The sequence below is a fragment of the Tetrahymena thermophila genome (assembly GCF_000189635.1).
Source record: "Tetrahymena thermophila SB210 genomic scaffold scf_8254028, whole genome shotgun sequence".
In the NCBI taxonomy this organism is placed as follows: domain Eukaryota; phylum Ciliophora; class Oligohymenophorea; order Hymenostomatida; family Tetrahymenidae; genus Tetrahymena; species Tetrahymena thermophila.
Window position 1 is genome coordinate 121,399 of NW_002476022.1, and position 21,243 is coordinate 142,641.

The 21,243-nt window shown below is 23.9% G+C and overlaps 5 protein-coding genes across 5 annotated transcripts; 2 read left to right on the plus strand and 3 right to left on the minus strand. All coding sequences in view use genetic code 6, as the record gives it.

Annotated features, from left to right (window-relative positions):
* Positions 1-159: 159 nt before the first annotated feature.
* TTHERM_00670470 (zinc finger, C3HC4 type (RING finger) protein) lies at positions 160-2,025 on the plus strand (the record flags this gene model as incomplete). The annotated part of the gene is made up of 1 exon (XM_001026368.2): positions 160-2,025. The coding sequence occupies exon 1, from the start codon at positions 406-408 to the stop codon at positions 2,023-2,025; it is 1,620 nt and encodes a 539-aa protein (XP_001026368.1). The 5' UTR covers positions 160-405.
* Positions 2,026-2,915: 890 nt separating this feature from the next.
* Positions 2,916-4,829, plus strand: TTHERM_00670480 (peptidase M16 inactive domain protein; the record flags this gene model as incomplete). Its single annotated transcript, XM_001026369.3, has 8 exons — positions 2,916-3,048; positions 3,164-3,227; positions 3,320-3,407; positions 3,463-3,735; positions 3,790-3,826; positions 3,883-4,260; positions 4,320-4,708; positions 4,770-4,829. 8 exons carry the CDS (start codon positions 2,916-2,918, stop codon positions 4,827-4,829), a joined length of 1,422 nt encoding a protein of 473 aa, XP_001026369.2.
* A 917-nt stretch (positions 4,830-5,746) lies between these two features.
* TTHERM_00670490 (protein phosphatase 2c) lies at positions 5,747-9,713 on the minus strand (the record flags this gene model as incomplete). The annotated part of the gene is made up of 5 exons (XM_001026370.2): positions 5,747-6,310; positions 6,370-7,132; positions 7,748-9,426; positions 9,508-9,536; positions 9,593-9,713. The coding sequence occupies 5 exons, from the start codon at positions 9,711-9,713 to the stop codon at positions 5,747-5,749; spliced, it is 3,156 nt and encodes a 1,051-aa protein (XP_001026370.2).
* Positions 9,714-10,477: 764 nt separating this feature from the next.
* TTHERM_00670500 (TCP-1 (CTT or eukaryotic type II) chaperonin family, zeta subunit) lies at positions 10,478-12,807 on the minus strand (the record flags this gene model as incomplete). Its single annotated transcript, XM_001026371.1, has 6 exons — positions 10,478-10,516; positions 10,579-10,974; positions 11,038-11,701; positions 11,832-12,139; positions 12,360-12,423; positions 12,671-12,807. The coding sequence occupies 6 exons, from the start codon at positions 12,805-12,807 to the stop codon at positions 10,478-10,480; spliced, it is 1,608 nt and encodes a 535-aa protein (XP_001026371.1).
* Positions 12,808-13,790: 983 nt separating this feature from the next.
* Positions 13,791-19,314, minus strand: TTHERM_00670510 (ATPase, histidine kinase-, DNA gyrase B; the record flags this gene model as incomplete). The annotated part of the gene is made up of 4 exons (XM_001026372.2): positions 13,791-16,157; positions 16,223-16,476; positions 16,562-16,814; positions 17,065-19,314. The coding sequence occupies 4 exons, from the start codon at positions 19,312-19,314 to the stop codon at positions 13,791-13,793; spliced, it is 5,124 nt and encodes a 1,707-aa protein (XP_001026372.2).
* Between the last annotated feature and the right edge of the window lie 1,929 nt (positions 19,315-21,243).

Below are 21,243 nucleotides of genomic sequence, written 5' to 3' on the forward strand. Positions count from 1 at the left end.
TTAAATTATTATTAAATATATGAAAAAAAATAAATATATTCGATAAGTAATTAATTGATTGTGTTAGATCTTTGAATTCAAAATATTAATTTGAACAGTTTATGCTAAAAAAAGCAAGCATGTATTAATCAAGTTTTATATGGTTAATAGCCTCTGATACAGTCTTAATCAAACTCAACTTTTAAAAAGCAAAAAAATTGCAAATTATAAAATTATAAATTTTTTGATAAGTATAATTTCATAATTAAAAACCAATTAATAAATAGATTGAAAAAATTTTTTTTTTCAATTTTTATAAATACATCTGAAAGGAAATAAATAACACAAGGCCTACTTACTGCCTTCTCTGCTTTAAAATTCTACTTAAACTTTTCATTTCAAACAAATTTTTATTGCTAACTTTAGATGGATATTATAAGCTCTGATAATAACTAATATTTTTGCGAGACTTGTTAGATGTACATTTAAACTTCTTTACAGCCAATACATTCGACTTTTTGTCAAGGAGTTTCTCCATAGGATATTAATTTGTACAGTGATAGCTAAGTATACGAACTGAGCAGAATGATGTAAGAATACAACTTATTTGATTACTATTTATCTTTGGACTTTAAAACCAACTCTACCAACTAGAGATATATTTTCGAAGACTATTTTCCTGATGATACCGATTAAATTGATACTTAATCTTAAACTCCTCCTAGCCTTCCAAATCAAACTTAGCAATAATTTTCCAATAATTAAAGTTAGTTTTCATAATAGAATAATAGCTAGCAATAATTTTAGTAGCCATAGATTAAGGTAACAGGAGGAAATTTTTAAGGAAATCAAAACCAGGCTTAAACTTAAAGATAGTTATAGACTAATTAAGAATCAAACACTTCTAGATAAAATACATATTAAGCATAATATAACAGAAATAATTCAAGTCAACTATAAAGTTAGCAAGTCAATGCTCCCTAAAGATTATGTTAAGCAATACAAGGTTAATATAAAACTCCTGTAGTTAGTTAAAATAGTTGCTAGAAGTAAGGCAATTAGACTAATTATTTGAGTGGAAATCCTTGTAATTTAACTAAACAACAAACATAAAATTAGAACTACGAAGATAATTTTGATGACACGTACTAATGTCATTAATGCTATGACTATGTTAAAATTTCCGATTACTCAACTCATTAAGCAGAATGCAGAAATTAATATATAAAGTGCAAATATTGCAATTCTTTCTATCCATTTAGCTTGATAAATTAGCATGTTTTGTTTTGTCAGAAATAAAATAATCAAATGCAATAATAATAATCATCTTCGATTAGATCTCAGAAAAAATTAAATAATTAAAACACTTAGACAAAAAATAACGGTTATGATACTGATGATTTTGAAGACAATAGAGACATTGATGAGCATAATAGTGCTGACTACAATAACAGTGTTTATGAAAATTTAAGCCTGTATGGAACTTCATAATTTAACATGGAGGAAAGGAGTTTAGCTAACAGGCAAAGGTAATATTAATAATCAAGTTCTAATCTTTAAACTCAGCAATCAACACTCTCTAACTTTAACAATTAGAGCAACATAGCAACAGAAAATAACTAAAATTAAAATTAAAATCCAAATGATTGGACATAACTATCACCTGATTATTTTAACAGAGCTTTAAATGTTATATTCCCATCCTTTTTGGGAGACTAAGATGATTTTAGGAGATAATAAAATGAATAATTCCGTAATAACTTAATTACTCGCTTAATCAATATCTCGAGATTTGGAATAAACGGTGATAACTGCAGAGGTTTAACATCTAATCAGAAGAATAAATTTATAAAAGTCAACTACAAACAAAAGCAGTAATCTGAGTATAAAACATGTTCAATCTGTATGTGTGACTACGAAGAAGATGAAGAGATTAATATCTTAGATTGTATGCACAGGTATCATGTAGAATGTATTTCTAAGTGGTTTTAATCAAGAACAACTTGCCCAGTTTGCAAAAGAGATATGAGTGACTATTTGCTTTGAAATGTTTTAATCTAATTATTCATATACTATATAAAATTTTAATTATTAACTAAAAAATAAGTAAACAAACAAACAAAGAGACAAAAAAAAAAGAAAGAAAGAAAGAAACAAATAATACTTTATTATGATTAATTCTCGAAATAATTATTAACCAATATTAAATTAATTTATTTTTATTCAAGCTTTAATTCTAGAATATATTTTATTATTTATATGTAAACTTACTAAACCATACATACATACATACATACATACATACATACATACATACATACATACATACATACATACATACATACGATACGATGCATATTACTTTTATTTTATCATTTTTTTTTATAATTATCTCTTAATATCATTTTTTTATTAGCATAAAAAGTATTCAATTTATTTAAAACTATGAAAGATGTGTTTAAATTAAAAAATTTGTTTTTTAAAATCGTTAAATATTATCAATTTATATTAGTTAACTTTAAACTATATTTTCATAAAAAATAATTTGCTATCTTCTGTTATAATAGATGTGTGCTTCATCCTCATTTTTAAAATAAATGATTTACAATAAATATACTACAAAATTATTTTAGAAGAAACTTTTAAAAATATTTATTTTAAATAATTTAAAAAAAGTAGAATAAATAAATGATCAGATCAATTAATTTCATTTTTCTCATATTATATTTAACCAAATTGTTAATAACCTTCAAATGTAAATATGCAAAAGTCTTTTTCTGGAGATTTCTTAAAAGATATCTGAATTAAATATCTTGCTTGTTAGCATAATTTTAAAATAAATTATTATTAAATTACCTTAAATTAATATTGATTCTAATATTACTTGTGATTTGATAAAAATTAATTAAAATATATATTAAAATTTTCAATTTACAATGATTATTAGTAGAGCAAACAAAACTGTAAACTAACTTATATTTAAATAAGCAAGGTCTCTCAGCTTTGAAAAGACAAAGCACTTTAAAATAGGAGAAATACCTGAGAGCTTAAAATATGACAGACCATATAGTAATTCAATATTTTTGTCATTATTTAACTCAAAGTAGCTAATACTTTTTACCAAAATTAATTAATCATAATCAATTGAGTTTGCTTTTATTCTTATTTAAATTTTTATATTTAGAGGAAACTATTTTGGACAATGGTATTAAAGTGTGTAGTGAAATATGGCCATCTCCTTTATGCACGTAAATAATATTAAATGAACATTTTTAAAATTAGTTTATAGAAATGAAATGTTGTTATTAAAAATTTTTTACAATTTATTATCTAAAAATAGAGTTGCTGCTTTTATTAAATGTGGTAGCAGAAGTGAGTCAGAAGAGACTTCAGGTACTGCTCACTTTTTGGAACATCTTCATTTCAAAGTAAAAATAAATTATGAGGTGCTATGGAATTTAAAACAGCTTTTTTAAAAAAAAGGGAACTAAAAAGAGAAGTAGATAATCATTAGAATTAGAAATTGAAAATCATGGTGGCTAATTAAATGCATACACTTCTAGAGAAAACACTTGTTACACTATGAATTTATTTAAGAATAAGCTTCCTTGGGGAGTTGAACTTCTTTCTGACATATTGACTTAATCTGAATATTCAATTTTTGCTCTTAATAATGAAAGAAATACAATCCACACAGAATTGATTGAGACCTAAAAGCAATCAATGGAAACAACTATTGAAATATCTCATAGAGGCGTAAATATAATTTTAAATTGATATTAATATTTAAAAGACTAATAAACAAAATAGGCATACAAAGGACATTAAATGGGTCTTCCTATTTTAGGTAAGAAATTAAATGGACAAAGTAAATAATAGTAATAATATTTAAAATATTAATAGGCAAGATTAGCAATATTATGAAAATTACAAGAGATATGATTGTTGATTATCATCAAACAAATTATTATGGAGAAAATTTAATTGTTATAGGCTGTGGTGATCACAAGCATGAAGATTTAGTTGATTTAGTAGCAAATCATTTTAATAAAGTTCCCAGAAAATCTCCAAATCCTATTTAAAATTTAAATAATTTTTCTAAGCCACAATTCTGTAATGAATTCAACTTAGTTTAATCTGATATACATCCTGATCATTTGAATATTTCTTTCTTACAAGAAGCTCCATCATGGACTGATCCTGATTATTTTGCTTTCTTGCTCATTTAAAGAATTATTGGAGATAAGCCAGAGTCTCCTCTTGACCTTGAAATCACTAACTGTAACTTATTTTATTTTAAATATAAAACTTTTTTATGATTCCCTAACTTATATACAAAGATTCAGAGTTGAACAGCTTTTAAAAGGAGCTTAATATATTCCCCAATATCTAAGTTCAAAAAGGAGTGTATACTCCCTATGCAGATACTGCTTTATATGGCAATTACTATTTTGGAAATAAAAATTGCTTGAAAGAAGCTTATCATTTCTAATAAAATTGTTGGGATGCTTTATTAGAGAATTTAAATGACATTTAAATAGAAAGAGCAAAAAAGAAATTGTACATAGAATTATTCAACCACGAAACTGGAAATGATATCTCCTAAGCTATAGGAAATCATATATTATATTTAAATAGAAGAATATTTAGATCTGAAATAGCATATAGAATTGCTAATTTATCAAAATAAGACATAGCTAAAACACTTCAAAAGTGGTGCATATAAAAGGTAAAAAAAAATTTCTAATTTATATTTATTTTTTATAAATAAAATATTTTTAAATTTACAGCCATATTCCATCACTGTTTGGGGAGATACATAAGATTTAGAAAAATAAATTTAAAGTTGAAAAAAATAAATAATCCTTACAATTAAAATAATTTAGAAAAAATGTATTATTAAATCACATAAATTAATTAGTAAAATCTTTCTTACTTTTAATAATATTTAATGCAAAATTTTATATCTATTTTTTATATTAAGTTGTAAACATTTTTAATCAATCATATTTCACTAACATATTTTATTAAATTAAGTATTTTCAAGTTTTGTTAATATTTTTACTAATAAAAAAGACACAAAAAATTATAATAGCATTCCTATTAAATATATTCATAATATTAATAAGATTTTGACTAAAATGTTAAAAAATTGATAACTTTTAGATTAAAGATAATAGATAACATTCCTTTTAAAAACATTAATAAGTTTTCTATTAAAAATATAGATCAAATTCCTATTAAATGAATATATTTCTTTTTAAAAATTGATAAATTTCTACTAAAAATATTGAAAACATTCCATTAAAAATATTTATAAAATTCCTATATAAACATGAATAGAATATCTACTAAAAATAGTTGTAACTAACATTTATATTCAAATTTTTTATCATATCTCTTTTAAAAACATTAATAAAATTTCTACTAAAAACTTTTAAAACATTTCAAATTTTTTTGTTAATTTCTTATTATGCTTTTTTGATTAGTATAAATTTAAATTTTTGCTGAAGAATTTCTGAATATAATAGATTATCAACTATATGGATGTGATAAAGCTATTTTTGAGTCGCAAAGTGAGAAAAATAAGAAGATTTTTTAAATTTTATTTAAAAATTTACCTTTTTCAGAAATATTGAAAGTTTAATTTTAATTTAAAATATTAAACATAATTTTGGAAAATTTGGATAAAATAATAAATAATTTGAAATGATATTATGTAAGTTGAGGAATCAATTATGAAAATTAATTATACTATAAAATAGTTTCATAAATACTAAAGAACAAATGTTATATCTTCGCTCATTTGAGGGTGTTGTTTTTTTAATTATTTAACACGACTCTATAAATATTTGCTTGCTTCAAGTACATTATTTCCTTCAAATGGACTTATTACCTACCAAATTTCTTCAGTGTTTATCAAATCAAAAAGACTTTATGTTCCTATTAATAAATAGCTATCATTTATATCAATATCATAATGTCTGATATAAGGCTCACTTATTACCCCAATCTATTATGCTATCAGATCTCCTATCGATCTTGTAATATGAATGGCAGGATAATCTCTTCCTCTTACAAATATTTTTTCTGAAAAATCTTACGATCTCTTAACTTCTCCATGTTCTCTATAAATTCTGTTTCTCTCTTAAATATTATTCGGAGTGTGATCTTCAGTCAGCTAAACAGCCAAAATTTTATCTTTTTTATTCAAATTTACATTTTTTTTAAAGACGAAAGCTTTAGTATCACCAACATGACTTATTAGTAAATTATTTTTTCTCTTCACAATAAAAGTGCAACTAATTCCACTAATAAATTAATTTGCTACCTGTTACATTTTATTTAAGTTAATTAATTTTGAACTAAAATAATTTAATAATAATTTACTATCCCTTCTTATTAAATTATTTTATTGATATCTTTCGATAAATTTCTATAAATTTGTCTTAGAGCAAGTTCAGGATTTACAAACGAATTGAGAGAGTTCAAAAATTTGGTAAGAAGTAACTTATAAGCAATATTACTTATTTAATACCCAAAAGGACCATGCCCATCAAAAACACCAAAAATAGATGTTAATCGATCTCTATAATAAATATAATCACTTTATATTTAGATGTCTTCTTCTTTGTTACCCTTTCTAGAGCAAACAGAAACACCAAATTTACTTAATTTATCCAGATCTTTAACATACTTTTTTCTATTGATAAAGAGTTAAGAATCTTCCATGTCACTAACAGCATTCCTTAATTAATTATTTTATTAAAACTCTTAATCGTACATCGTGCCACCTACAACTCTAAATTTTTTAGGAGCAAAAGCGCTTATATTAGGAATTATTCTTTCCTATTATTCAGAATCAGAATCAGCAGATTAATATGATTAATCGTTCTTTTAAATATCTGAATGTTTAATTTTCTATTTTAAATATTTTTGAAAATAAGCTGCTTGTTAAACCTCACCAATAACCATTTCAAATTTAAAATTTTTTTATCCGTAATATTGAAATGTATGCATTTATTACAAAACACTCCTGACATAAACTCTTTTTACCTTTGGCTATAAATCATTCGATAAATAAGTAATATTTTTTTTAGATTTAAATGTAGTTTTTAATTCATTAGAGGTTTAATCTTCATTTTCATGGGATCTTTTTCATATTTTTTTAAAAGATAAATAAATAAATGGAATTATATATCTTTCAGTTTATTTTTAAAATTAATTATTTTAATTTTAACAAAAATTATTTCTTTTTTTTTACAAAAATATCTTTCTTAAAATCCCTTTTCATCCAATTAATAAGAATTATAATTTTCTATTTCAATATTAGCTTTCTAACCAATTAAAATATTTTTTTTTTCATTTTAATTTAAATATAAAAATAAATATTATTATGAATGAATGGTATTATTTTATAAATATTAATTTAAATTTTTATTTTTGATTAAATTATTATTTAAAAAGGTCAAATTTAAAATTTTTTGAAATTAATTTGTTAATTTTCTTTGAGACAAATCTTCAAAATATTTTAAATAATTGCTTTAATTAATTTATGAATATAAATATATTTTAATGTTAAAAAAATTTTAATTTTTTTTGTTAAAATCTTGAATTAATTTGAATTATGGATATTGAATTTGACTTTTCTTTGAAATTAAAAAACAATCTTTCTCTAAAAACTCTAAAAATAAAAAACAACTTATTAAGAAATTAATGATTTCTGTCTTATCAAATTTAAAAGCTGTTAAAATAGTAAATAAATTACTTTAAATTGTTGTTAAAGTCTATGTATCCAATATCATATGTCGTCAACAAAGAATCATTTAATTCTTCTACTTCCTAAAGTTCATAGTTTTATTCTATGTTTAAACCTTCATCTTTTGTTAGACGCTTCTTTTAACTATTTTGCATATCTATAAAGTTGTTATAAACATTTTCATTTTCTTAATCATTACCATCATCTAAATATTCTTCTTCTTCTTATTCCTCCTCTTCCACCTCCTCTTAATACTCACCACTATTTTAATATTAATTTATTTTCATATTTTTTAACTCAGTACTGTCTTCTTCTATTTCTTTTTCTTGTAAGGAATTTTAGGATTGGATGTTTCTGTAACTGTTAATAATTTAACTTGTAGGTCTTATAATAATTCTTTTAGATTGCAGCATATCTTATTCTTGCTAACTATCATCATTTTAGAATGCCTTAAAATCCTTTTCATTCTACTGGGAAATATCTTAAAGAGAAGCTATTTCTTAATTCAATCTATCTCTTTTTAGATGGGCATGCTTTTTAAATGTACTTTCTGATGCATGACTTGTAATAGGGTTATCCAAATCTTATCTAGTTTTTAGTGTTTAAGAAGTAACTTCATTTGATTTTTATAGAATCTTTGATGTTGCTAGTGTGTTTCTCTCATCAACAATATTTTAGTTTTATGAATCTAAGCTGCCAAGTTATTAATATTATTTGTTACCTTTAAGTTGTTGTTAACTATGATTACTTTCTTACAAAAATTTTTCACTTGCTGGGGAAGAGGAAATTTTAGAAATGGAAGCATGAATCCATGTTTCTTATTTCTAATTAATCTATTGATTAAGGCTTGTGGTATCTTAATCTTATTCTGTTTCAAAATTTTCCTTTTAGCTGTTTTAAATTTTGAAAATATTCTATTCCAGAAGGTCTTTTACTGTTTTTTAAGAGAATTTTTTTAATTTGTCTCTGCTAAAAGAAGCATGGTTTCCATTTCCATTTCCTTTTTATATTTGTATTTTTTTTAAGCTAAGAGGAGTATTCATACAAGAAGTTTTCTATTGAGGGCTATTAGATGACACTTTTTTGCTTTTGGGACTACTTTTGCTATAAGCGCTTGACTAATAGCTGCTAGTATCATTATCATCGTTTTCGTTAGCTTTTTAAAGATTTTTCATAGACTAAAGAAGTAATTTCTTTTAGTGCCTTGAATAATCTTCAGTGAAATTGTTAACAGTTTAAATTTTTCTTGATGATTTAAACAAGCTACTTCCATTTATTTATAGATTATTAAAATAATTCATTTATCTAACCTTTTATTTTGGTGCTTGTATTGAGTTTTATATGCTTTTTTTATCTCCTTCATAACTCTATTCTGATACAGCTGCTCTAAAATCAATCTATTTTTCTTCTTCTTCTTCCTCTTCTTATAATTTATTTCGATACTGTCTCTATTTAGGGATTTATAATTATTATCTCAAATTTATCTATTAAGTTTATTTTCTTTGCTAAAGGCCTGTTTCATTATTTTTATTTACGAATATTTATAGAGAATTATTTATTCTATATTCCTCCTTTTTAGATAGCTGTATTTATTAACTAATACTAAATCTTTTCAAATTGGGTTTCTAGTTTTTAAAGTCTTAATTATACATTTCATTTTATGATACAGATTTTTAATCGCTTTCACTCTATTATATTTTAACATTATGTCAATCAAATTAAAAGCAAACTACTCTTGAAAAAGATCAATTATGCAAGATAAATTTTACCTGACTATTATTGCTTTAGAACTCTTCATCTATTAATAATAAACATCATTTTTGATATTCATCGTATGAAAATATTTTATTATACCTATTTTTCTCTTAAAGTTTTAGACAGCATTGTAATTTTTCTAATTTTATGCTTATGGAATTGAATTATTTTAGCTTTTATTATCATTTTTGACTTTATTCTTACCATTTCCGCTCCCCATTTACAGGAATATAATTTTAGATTCTCTTTTTCACAATTAGCTGTAACAAAAATGAGAAATTAATTGTCTTTATTTCTACTTATAACTTGATTAAATGTTTATTATCTTTCTGATATTAATATTGTTTGTATTTCTGAAAAAATAAAGATAAAAAGATAAATAGATAGATAATCAATTATTTAATTATTTAGTATTTGTTTGGCTAATATTGAATTTATTCTACAAAGTTATATATATTTGCAACAAACTTTACTCTTGATTTTTATTGATTATCAATTCCATTATAGTTTTAACACGATTTTACTATAGTTTAAAATTAAATATTAATTCTACTCAACGAAATAAAACGAGCTGAAATATAAAATATTGATTTATAAAGAAGAGAATTAACTGGATTGTTGAATAATTATTAAAAGGTAGATTGTATATTTAATTAACTAATTGATGTGGAAGATTATCCTAATGAAAAGATAAAGATAGATAGATAGATACATAAGATTAAAAATATAGATACAATATTACTTGCTTATTAAAAAAAATAATTTTTAGCTGAATGTAGTTAATTTGGTAATTAAAAACACTCAATTAATTAATTAATTATAAATTAATTTATTTGCTATTTTAAGAATTACCTTTCTACACTTTTCATTAAGAAAATAATCGCTAATTTTACGCTTTTCAGGTTTGAATAATTACTAAAATTAATATTTGAGATATAAAAGGTGTTATTTAATTGTAGATTAGAAGCAGCTTATTTATTTAACTCAATTACCACCACCCATCTATTTACCAGCTCTCATGATCTATTTTTTATAAAATTTTTTATTAAATCATGTTAAAAATTTATTTAATTTAATATATTTACTTCGTCAACAAGAAGGAGTTATTGGGCAAGAGTAGGAGCCATATGTAAGAATTGCTTCTTGGCAATATAGTTATCATAAATAGCAGAAGCAACAGGAGAAATAGTACCCTTTTCGTTGCAGTTGATACCAACAGGAACTTACTTGGCTTTATATTCATCGATAACTTCAAGGATTGTATCTTAAACATCATAACCGCAGTTTTCAGCTAAAATCTTGGGGATGATGAGTAAAGATTCAGCAAAGGCTTCAACACCTAATTTAGCCTTACCCTTAACGGAATCCTTGAACTTTTGTAAATGGCAGTAAGCACCAATTTCAAAAGCACCAGCACCAGGGATAACGCACTTGTCATCAAAAACGTTTTTAACAGCTCTTAAACCATCTCTGATAGCTTCCTATAATTTAATAAAAATAATAATTTAAAAACATGTATTAAAATAATTTATATGATTAATTACCTTAATTTGAGCAATAGTGTGCTCGTTAGGTCCCTTGATAAGAATGGTGCATGACTTGGGATTCTTGACACCTTCAATGAAAGTGTACTTTTCTTCACCCAAAGTGTGTTCATAAACTTCATCAGCCCAACCAAGATCAGCTTCAGATAAATCTTCAACGGAGTTAACACCGTTACCACCACAAGCAAGAATGATTCTTTCCATGTTTCTTCTCTTTGTTCTTCTCAAAGCGATGATATTTTCCTTAGCAAACATATCAAGGCAAATGGGGTCAATACCCTTTTAGTTGAGAACAACAAAGGACTTAGAGGGGTCTTCGCAAACCTTTCTCTTGAGGTCAATAATCTTTTGGCATCTTTCATCAGTGAATTTACGTTCAGAAAGCATCAACTTTTCTCTGTCAGCAGCGTTGGAATAGAAGAAACCAGAGTGGACTTCAGTCTTTTCGTATTCTAAAGAAACGTTGCAATTAAGAATGTAACAGTTCTTAAGTTTCTTGGGCATATCAGCATGACGAGCACCATGATCTAAAACTAAACCCTTAACTAATCTAGTATCAGTAGAGAGCTTGTGAACCATGTGCATAATTTCAACCATATGTAAATCAATAGGTTTATCTTATTGCTTGATGCAAAGAACGGAGTCAACGACTATTTCAACCAATCTACATTATTAAAAAATAAAATTAGTTTCTGAAATAAAATTATTATTCTTAATATATGCTTAATTTTCATTCTTTTTGGTTTCTAGCTTGATTCTTTTTAAAAAAAAATATAAAATAAAATTTGGCATACTAGTTAGCAATATCAGGGTGGAGCTTAGTGTTCAAAGAAGTTCTAGCGACAGAAAGAAGGAAAGCCTTGTCGATTTATGATTCAGTGAGGTTTTACTTGAATTCGTCTAAGAACTTAAGAGATTCGTGCTTGGCAGCTTCGTAACCATCAGTAATAGTTCTGGGGTGGATACCATCTTGAATTAATCTTTGAGCTTATTTCATCATTTCACCAATGAAGAGGACGTTAGAGGTGGTACCATCACCGACAATATCATCTTGAGCAGTGGCAGAACGAGCAATCATGGCAGCAGTGGGGTGTTGAATTTACTAATTTAAATTAAAATATGAATTATTAAATAAATTTTTTTTAAATTAAAGACACAAATGCAATTTTTCATATAAAGATTCAAAGCCATGTTTTATTTAATGACAAATTAATGCTTATAATTATAAATTGATTGAACTTGATTAATATTTAAATTCTACTTTTTTGTTGTTTATTTAAATGAATAATAATATTAAGTCAATTAAACCAATAAAATATTACCATTTCATGTAATAAGACTGAACCGTCCTTGGTAAGCTTGATTTAACCAGCACCACCAACAAGCCTAAATATTATTAAAATTGCGATTAGAATAATTCATAGTTTAAAATAATAAAAGTGTAGCTCTATCAAAGTTAATAAAAGTCTTAATATTTTTATATCAACCACTTAATGTTTCTCAAAAAACTTAAGTAAAAAGTTAATTCCTTTGCTAAATATTAAGGCGGAAAAATGATTTTAAATAGGGCTCAAAATGAGATGATCTATATGTTATTTAGTAGAGATTATGAGTTAAATTCAAAATAAATTACATCTTGAGAGTACCCTTAGGACCAAGGTTAGATCTCATGACTTCTTGTAAGCCGACAGCGGCATGGATATTCATGGCAAGAGCCTAGAACTTCTTTAAGACTTCAGCCTTAGAATTGACATATTGAACGTTAGACATTTTGCTTTATAAATTTGGCTATTATGACTAATATGAAGATAGATATATATGATTTTGATTTTTTATTTATTTTTTTGTTAATAAAAATTTTTATTTGTTTAATTAGACTTTGTTTTGATTTTTGCGGATATATAATATATATTTTTTTTCAAATTTTTTATATTTAAAAAAATGTGTATCTTTTTTCCTTTTATTAAAAAATTAAAAATATTCAATATTTCTAAAATTTATATTTATTTTAATAGTCAATATAGCTAGCAACCATCCTAACTATCTATCATTATATGCCTTAATCATTCAAGATATAATGCACTTATCACTATTTGATTGTCTTTTCAAATTAAGAAAAGCTCATTAAAATATAATGGGATTTCCTTCACTAGCAACCTTGTAATTTATTAAATTATTAATAAATTAATTGATATATTTTTTAAATTGTATATTTTGTAAAATTAATTATATAATTTTTTTGATTTTGCTTTTTTTTAATAATTAATTAATTTTGCATAAAGCTTAATAAATAAATCAATAACAAAATAAATAAGTAAAAGTACTATCATATTGATTTTTGACAATAATTTATTTAGCAGTTGAGAGGAAAACCATTTAATTTTATTCAGTCTAAATACTAATTAGATTTGATATTTAAATTATAAAATATTATTTTATTTTTTAACTATTTCTTCAAAAATATTTACAAACAAACAAAAAAAAACACACTTTTCACTCATTTATCTTAAAACATATTGAATTAAATGAAACATCAAGAAATTTATAGTAGCTTTATTTATTTTGAGATTTATATTTTAATTTTATTAATTTAAAAGGAATTATAATTTTTATTATTATTATTTTTTTTACTAAATGAAAAAGTATTCTTTATTTTATTCATTTATTCATTGATTTTATAATTTATTTGCATTTTTTAATTATTATTTTTACTAATTATTTTTTGAATGATTAAATTTCATACATTCATTCATTCAAACCCACTAAATATTTTTCTAGTCAGTTTCATAAAGGTAAATGTAACTTTCAACTTTGTATTTTAAAACTTCTATATTGATAGGCTTGTTAAGTACGTCGTCCATACCACTTTCAATACATTGGTTGTAAGATTATTGAGCTACATATGCAGTTAAAGCTATTATGGGAATAGATGGTAATTTCTTTTGGTTCATCAAATTTCTTAACTCCTTAGCACAATCCCATCCATTCATTATAGGCATATTACAATCTAAAATTATAGCCTTAAAGACTGTACAATTTGGACTTTCGCACTGATACTTCTATTTCTGATTGTAAAATTAAATAAATATAGCTATGGCGTCTTTTCCATTGAATGCTTTCTCTATTTTATAATCTAACTTTTAAAATAGTAGCATCAACACTTGAATGTTAAAAACTTCATCATCTACACATAAAATTCTCCTGCATTAGCATTTCATGAATATTTATTAGTGTTGAGCTATTGGTCTTTCTATGATTTCACTCATTTATTATGGCTCATCTTAAGGATTAGATCTTTCATCCTTTTCTATCAACTAAAGTGATCCTTTTCTTAGCCAACTTGAGTTCTTCATTTACTTTCTTATTGTATTTTAATTTGTGGAAGTTTCTCTTTAGAAATTTGCTGTTTCTATGTCGTTAAAATTACTTTGTTGTATTTCGAGTTGGACATTATTTCCATTTTAAAAAGTAGTATCTGTAACTTATTTCATTTTTTAAATGTTAAAAAATATATTTTAGTTGAATGATGAATTATTTCCTTGAGGTGAGTTGGTTAAATTATTTTTTTTACTGTAGATTGTGCTATTAATTTGGTTATTTTAGATGTTGTGAGGTATTTGCCATGAAGTTTCACTGAACTATTCGCTTAATTGCATTTGATTATAAAAAATATTGTTCATGTGTTCCAATGATTTTATATTGTTTCCATTTAATTAATTATTGACAATCATAGAATTATCATTTTATTATGTATTTTTTTGTGTTTTTTCATTTTAATTTTAGTAATAGCTACTGCGATTTGTATTTTAGGCAGATACTCCATTGAATTCAGAGAGCTTTTTTTGTAAAAAATTCTCATATAAATTTACATTATCTTTTTGGTCTTATTTTTAAACTTTGCTATTTTCCTTTGAAGAAGATTTGCTAAAACAATTATTTAAATTTTTAAAATCCTTATCTGAGCTAGAGAATTCTTCTTTCACAGATGTTATCTTAGATTCTGTCTAAAACTAAAACTTAACATTATTTTATTTACTAGGAGTAGCTCTTTTCGAGCCTGGTGCAAGAATAATAGTTTTAATTAAGCTGAGTTAGTCTTTTTTTTAATCATTAGCTATCACGATATCAAGGTTTTATGGAGTATTAATAGCATCAAAAAATTTTGGAGGTTTATTTGCTGAGTCCACTCTTATGCTTAAATTATTATACCGCGGTGTTTAAATTTAGTCGCAATCCAGCAAAGATTTTTCTTAATTTATTATTTATGCAGAAGTCGATTAGTTGTCAACTTGTTTTTCTGATAAATTTTATGAAATATTTAGTTTTTGAGGGATTAAATTTAAATCCTTTTTAAGCTTTTGTTACTGTTCAATTAAATTTAAATCATTTTCTATAATGCTATCAAAAATGCTAAGCTTGTTAAATTGCTTTGTTGGGGTTGAAAACATTTACTGATTTGAGTGGATTAAAGCATTAAAATTATATTAATTTATTTTATTTTCAAAACAATCGCTGTGTGATATAGTTGATTCGTTTTATAAATAGGATTTATTCATTTCTTAATTATCATGGTCTTAAAATTTAAAAGATTTTTCTTTTTAAATCTGAACATTATTATTATGATTAATAAGTATTGCTTGTGATTGAGTTATGAAAAACCTTTTTTGTTGAGAGTAAGAAGAATTTTAATTATTGTACAAATTTAATCCTGACATAACCATATTTTCTTCTGGATTATGAGAAGGTGTTTAAACTTATATCAGATTGAGATTTGTATTTTTTGTTTGCTAAAATAATAAATTTCCTTCGGTTTCATTTTATTATTACTTATTTATTTCTGACACGGTTAAGTTATTATTAACATATTTATCATTTTACTCATTCATATCGTAACTGTGTAATTCGTTTTCTTAAAACATTGCCAATTCTTATGTATCAACTTATTCTTGCTACTGAGGCTGTATACTTTTTTTGAAAAAAGAAGATTGTATCTTAGCTCCTCCTATTGGAGCTTTTAAATCTTCTATCTTAGAAATGCTAGCAGAATTACCTCTCTTTAGATCCTTACCATGTCTAGGCTACAGACTATGAGAAGAAAACTGCAGAGTTTTAGAAAAAGTCTATTTATATAAACAAATAATCAATCAATTAATATATTTTTAATACAACTTTTTAAAAAATTTACCTTTTCTATAGTTTTGTGAGCATAAGTATATTTTTTAATATCTTTACGAGCAAATATTTTAGTTCCTGCCTTAGCAATATCTATCCTGCTATTATTATGAGAAGTCATGCTATAACTTGTTTGGAGGTTTAATATGTTCTCTATGCAGAAACTAAAAGTGCATCCTCCACCGAAAGTTTTTTTTAGTTCTAAATCTTAATTAGATTCAGAAGCCAGAATACTCACAATAATTTGCGAAATTGTTAAGCCAAATCCTAATTAATTAAAAATAATTTTCTTATTTATTATAAATTAAAATAAATTTGGTTTGTAATAAAAAAATTAGTTGTTCACAAGTACCTGTGTGCTAAGTCTCTGTAATAGGAATGCCAGTTGTTCCGAATTAAGATAGCTTTTATTTGATTTATTCAAACTGCATGACGTTCATACCTTCTCCTGTATCAATTACATGTATGCATAAGTTATTCTGCAGTGTGGGTATTATTTTTACAGTAACACCACCTTTTAGTGTAAATCTTAGGGAGTTGTTAATTAGATTTACAAGAACTTGCATTAATCTGTCATAATCAGTGCAAATTTCCCAATTTTAAATCTATATTTTAAGAAAAATAACACTTAATTAAATTATGAATAAAAATCTATTTGCTCAAACAATTTTTTAAATTTCAAAACAAATAAAAATAAGCAAAATTTGTTTTCAAAATTGATTAGACCTTCTTTTTAACTAACCACCTAACTAAATAACTAACAATTTAAATTAAAATTTTTGTTATTATGAATATTTGAGGCATAATTCAAATGATAATTTAAATTAAGAATAGATAAATTAATTCAACTAGTACCTTACTGTCTAAACTAAAATCTAAAAATATTCCTTTAGATGAGAAGCTTAACTCGTAAAGATCCTTAATATCGCATATTAGCTTGGATATGTTAAATTTAACAAAATTTAATTGAAGGTCTTTCTTAGCTAGGATTTAAGAAAAATCGAGAATGTCACTTATAAAATAATACTACAATTTAAGTGCTTAATAAGCAGGCAGTAAATAGATATTTTTTGCTGTTTCACTAATTGTCTCATCAAGTAAACCGCTCTGTAAGAAACCCATACTGGAATTCAAGGGGGTTCTTAGCTCATGAGAAAAAGAGCTGATTAGTCTATTTTTATAATCGTCTCTATCAGCTAAATTTGTAACGTTTTCAAATTTTGTATTATCTTCCAAAATAACCATGAACTCGTCTCCATCGTTGCGATAGAGCACCTTTCCTTTTATTGAAATGCCTTCCTTATTCTCAACATTTTAAATTTTTGTATATATTTCTATAGTACTATTTTCAATATCTCTCAGAGTATTATGACTTTAATCAAAATTAGTTAAGATAGATTCTAAAGTTGTAGTCTTCTCATTCTCTTGCTTTTGTATATTCTAATTTGAAGTATGTGTGTTGATATTGCTGATTGTTTAATTTATTGGCAAAGGCTGGGTTAGTGGTGATTTTTGAGAGTTTTGATCATCAGCAATATTTTTTCCTGTAAACTAAAATATTGAGAGATTTCCAGTACTATTTTTAGTCTCTCCACCATAAAAATTATTGATATTATTGCTACTCCTTTTTTAGGATTTTTTTTCTGCATTAGAAATACTCTCTCTGACTTGCTTTTTTGCACTACTGCTAAAGCGAGTAATTCTCTTCTTTTCGTTTGACATGTGATTAACAATGTGGGAGAGAATTTTAAACTCTATTTCACGTAAAATCATATTTAGTATTTCATTTTCATTGAATTTTCTAAAATTCCTTAGAAAAAATTAGCGAATAAACTCATTTGCAAACTTAACTTATTTGAGATTTTTGTTAATTAGAATAATTCCAGAAGGTATTTCATTCAAATATTATTACCACTTTTCTTCAGATTCCTTTAAGTATTAAATATCCCCTTTAAACTAATCCCTTTTATTTGTATTCCAAAAACTATTAATTGACGAAACATTTATTTTTCTTATTTTCCTATTTTATTAATACATTTCAATTCCGTTTCTCTTTGTAAGGAATCTGTGAATTTACTGGCTCTGTTAGCCCAGCAAGCCATCTTTAGATAAATTATTATATGTTTTGACGTAGTTTGAATGATTTTAATGCAGTTAGTTTTTCAGAATACTGTGATCATTTTATAAAGTACCATCTAAATTTGTGTTGTAAGTTGTGTAATATTAATGTAAGCCACTGCTTTGCAATTTATTTTACTTTCCAGGTGATAATTATTATTGCTAATAATTATCAGTAGAATAATAACATTTCAACGATGAGCAAGAACACATCAAAAATTAATTTTAATTTTAGTAAATTATCAATATATATTGTAAAACATCTACAATAATGAACTGAAAAGCGCATATTCCGAGAGCTATATATCCCTAGTATGATGTCTTTTACATTGAAATAATCAAAATTGTTATATGTAAGCAGATCTTTAGCAGTAAATTCATTAATGTAGTGATTTTCTAATTTATTTTACAATTAAGCAAAAGCAAAAAGTATAAATCATACATTTCTGTATATGAATTATTTGTTTATCCATCGTAAACTTTTTCAGCAGGAAGCGTTTACTAAATGAATAGAATATTCTAATTAGCTGAAGGCTTAGAAAATATATAGCATGCTATTAGGATAATAAATACTTAATTGAATACTTTTTACACCTTATAATAGTTTGGTGATTTAGTTTTCCTATATATATAAATTGAATAGCTAAAAAGGAAAAAAGGAATCATTAGCATCAATATATTAAAAGTGCTCCATATAACGCTATATGGTTCCTTTTCAGATTGCAAAATGGAGTTTTATTATTGCTTCCCTTCATTTTAAGAAGAAGACGGATTTTAATTATTTAATGATTAACTTGCTATTCCATCAAAATTTAATTACTTAGCTAAAAAGACAAAAACCACCTGAACAGACACCAATAAATAAAATGCAATATCGTTTCTCAGTTACTCATAATCAACAATATACGGATAGTCTTCTATCACCTCATTATCAGAATAAACTTGGTGAGAACTCTATTAATTCTACTCTTCTAAGTCACAATTCATCTTTTTAAATTTTGTGACTCACTTTAACAGCTGTATTTCTTATTATAATAATACCTATTTATATTAATTACCAATTTTCTTAAACTAATTATATATTATTAATTATTATCATCCATAAAGTGTTAAGCCTTAAGAATTTTTTTTTTTTTACTATTTGATCATATTCTTAGACTGAAAATATATCCTTAAGGATATATACGCCTATACATAAATAAAGAAATAAGCCAATTTAATTGACTGTATACTTTCTGTCGCAAGTATGATCATAAATCTTATAAATATTTGATAAATTTAATTTCAGATTAATATTCTTTCACATTATTACTTTAAATATTATACTAACTTAACGATCAACGAGTAGCAAGAATCAGTATTTCCATTATTGATGTTTTTAAATTGACTGATATTCCTAGTTATTAATTTATTTATATACTGATTCTTTTATATTATTTTAGCAGCCACTTAATTTAAGCATAATAATACAGCTAAATTTTTAATCATAAAATTTAGAAAATATAATTAATTAATTAATAACCTATTACTTGAATTGAGTTAGTTAGCCAAATAAAAAACAAACAATATCTAACTTATATTACAATTTTTAATAAAACATTCAATGGTTACTGTTAAAAATTAATTAATTTTTTTATTACATTTTTGGTACAAATAAGAAAATTTAAGAATCAATTTAAATGAAAATAAAAAAATGGGTGAATAAATAATAATTTTAAATAATCAAAAATTTTTTGTTTCAAAAGATCAAAAGAGTTTACATTTATAAAAATCCAAAAATTAAAAAAAAATTTTAATCGCTCTATTTTTTTTTAATCATTAACAATTGATAATTTAAAAATCAAAATGTTTTAATTATTATTATTATTATTTATTTTAATACAACCACATTTAACTAAGCCAACCTCATTTTTATCTCAAAATAATAAAATGAAATCAAAAAAGCATTTTAAAAAATTCTATTTAAATAAGCTAGTTTCATAGAAAACATCTGTGTAATTCCTAGAAATTTGCACAAGTAAGCTGATTTAAAAAATAAGGCAAATTTAAACAATAGTTTTAATTTAATATAAAAAAATTGTAAATTCAAACAGTTTGAGCAAAAATAGTCTGATATATTTTGTTTCAAGTAATTATATTGAAATTTATTTATTTATAATAAACAAACAAATAATAGTTTATCTTTTACTGATTTATTTTTTCTTTAATTTATAAAAACAAATAAAATTTAGTATATTATAGAAAATTTATTATAAAAAATGGATATAAAAATTTTTTTTATGTGTTAGATTTAAATTAGCATCTACAATGACACTTGAATATATATAAATATATTTCTTCTTCTTTTAAATAGAATTTAGCAGTTATAAAATTAACTAAATTATAAATAGATAAAAATTATTTATTTGATATGATAGTAACATTATACTAAAGTATTTTAAAGCAACACTTTTAAATTTAAAAAACATTTAATTTTATATATAAGGCTTTATAAAATACTATATCTCAAGTATATCATATACAGTAAATATCCAAAGGTAAATTATAACACTTTATTACAAATATTACAAATAATCCATAATTTTATAAGCTAATTTTAACGTATTTTATGTAAATCATCTTCATCAAATTAAATAATATCAAATCATTATGAATCAATCAATTTTCTCCTTCAAGAAAAGCATTTAACAAAAATTTTAATAAACTTAACATTCATAATAGAAAATAAAAGACTATAAAACAAAAGATACCCTCCTATATATCTTATTGAAGATTAATATTTAATTCAAGAAAGAATATTAAAAAGATGTTTCAATTCTTGTATTTTTGCTAATTTTTATATCTAAATTTCTTTGATTTACATATTAGCCAATTTCAAAGCTATTTATTGAAAGTTAAATATCTTATTTTTCAGAC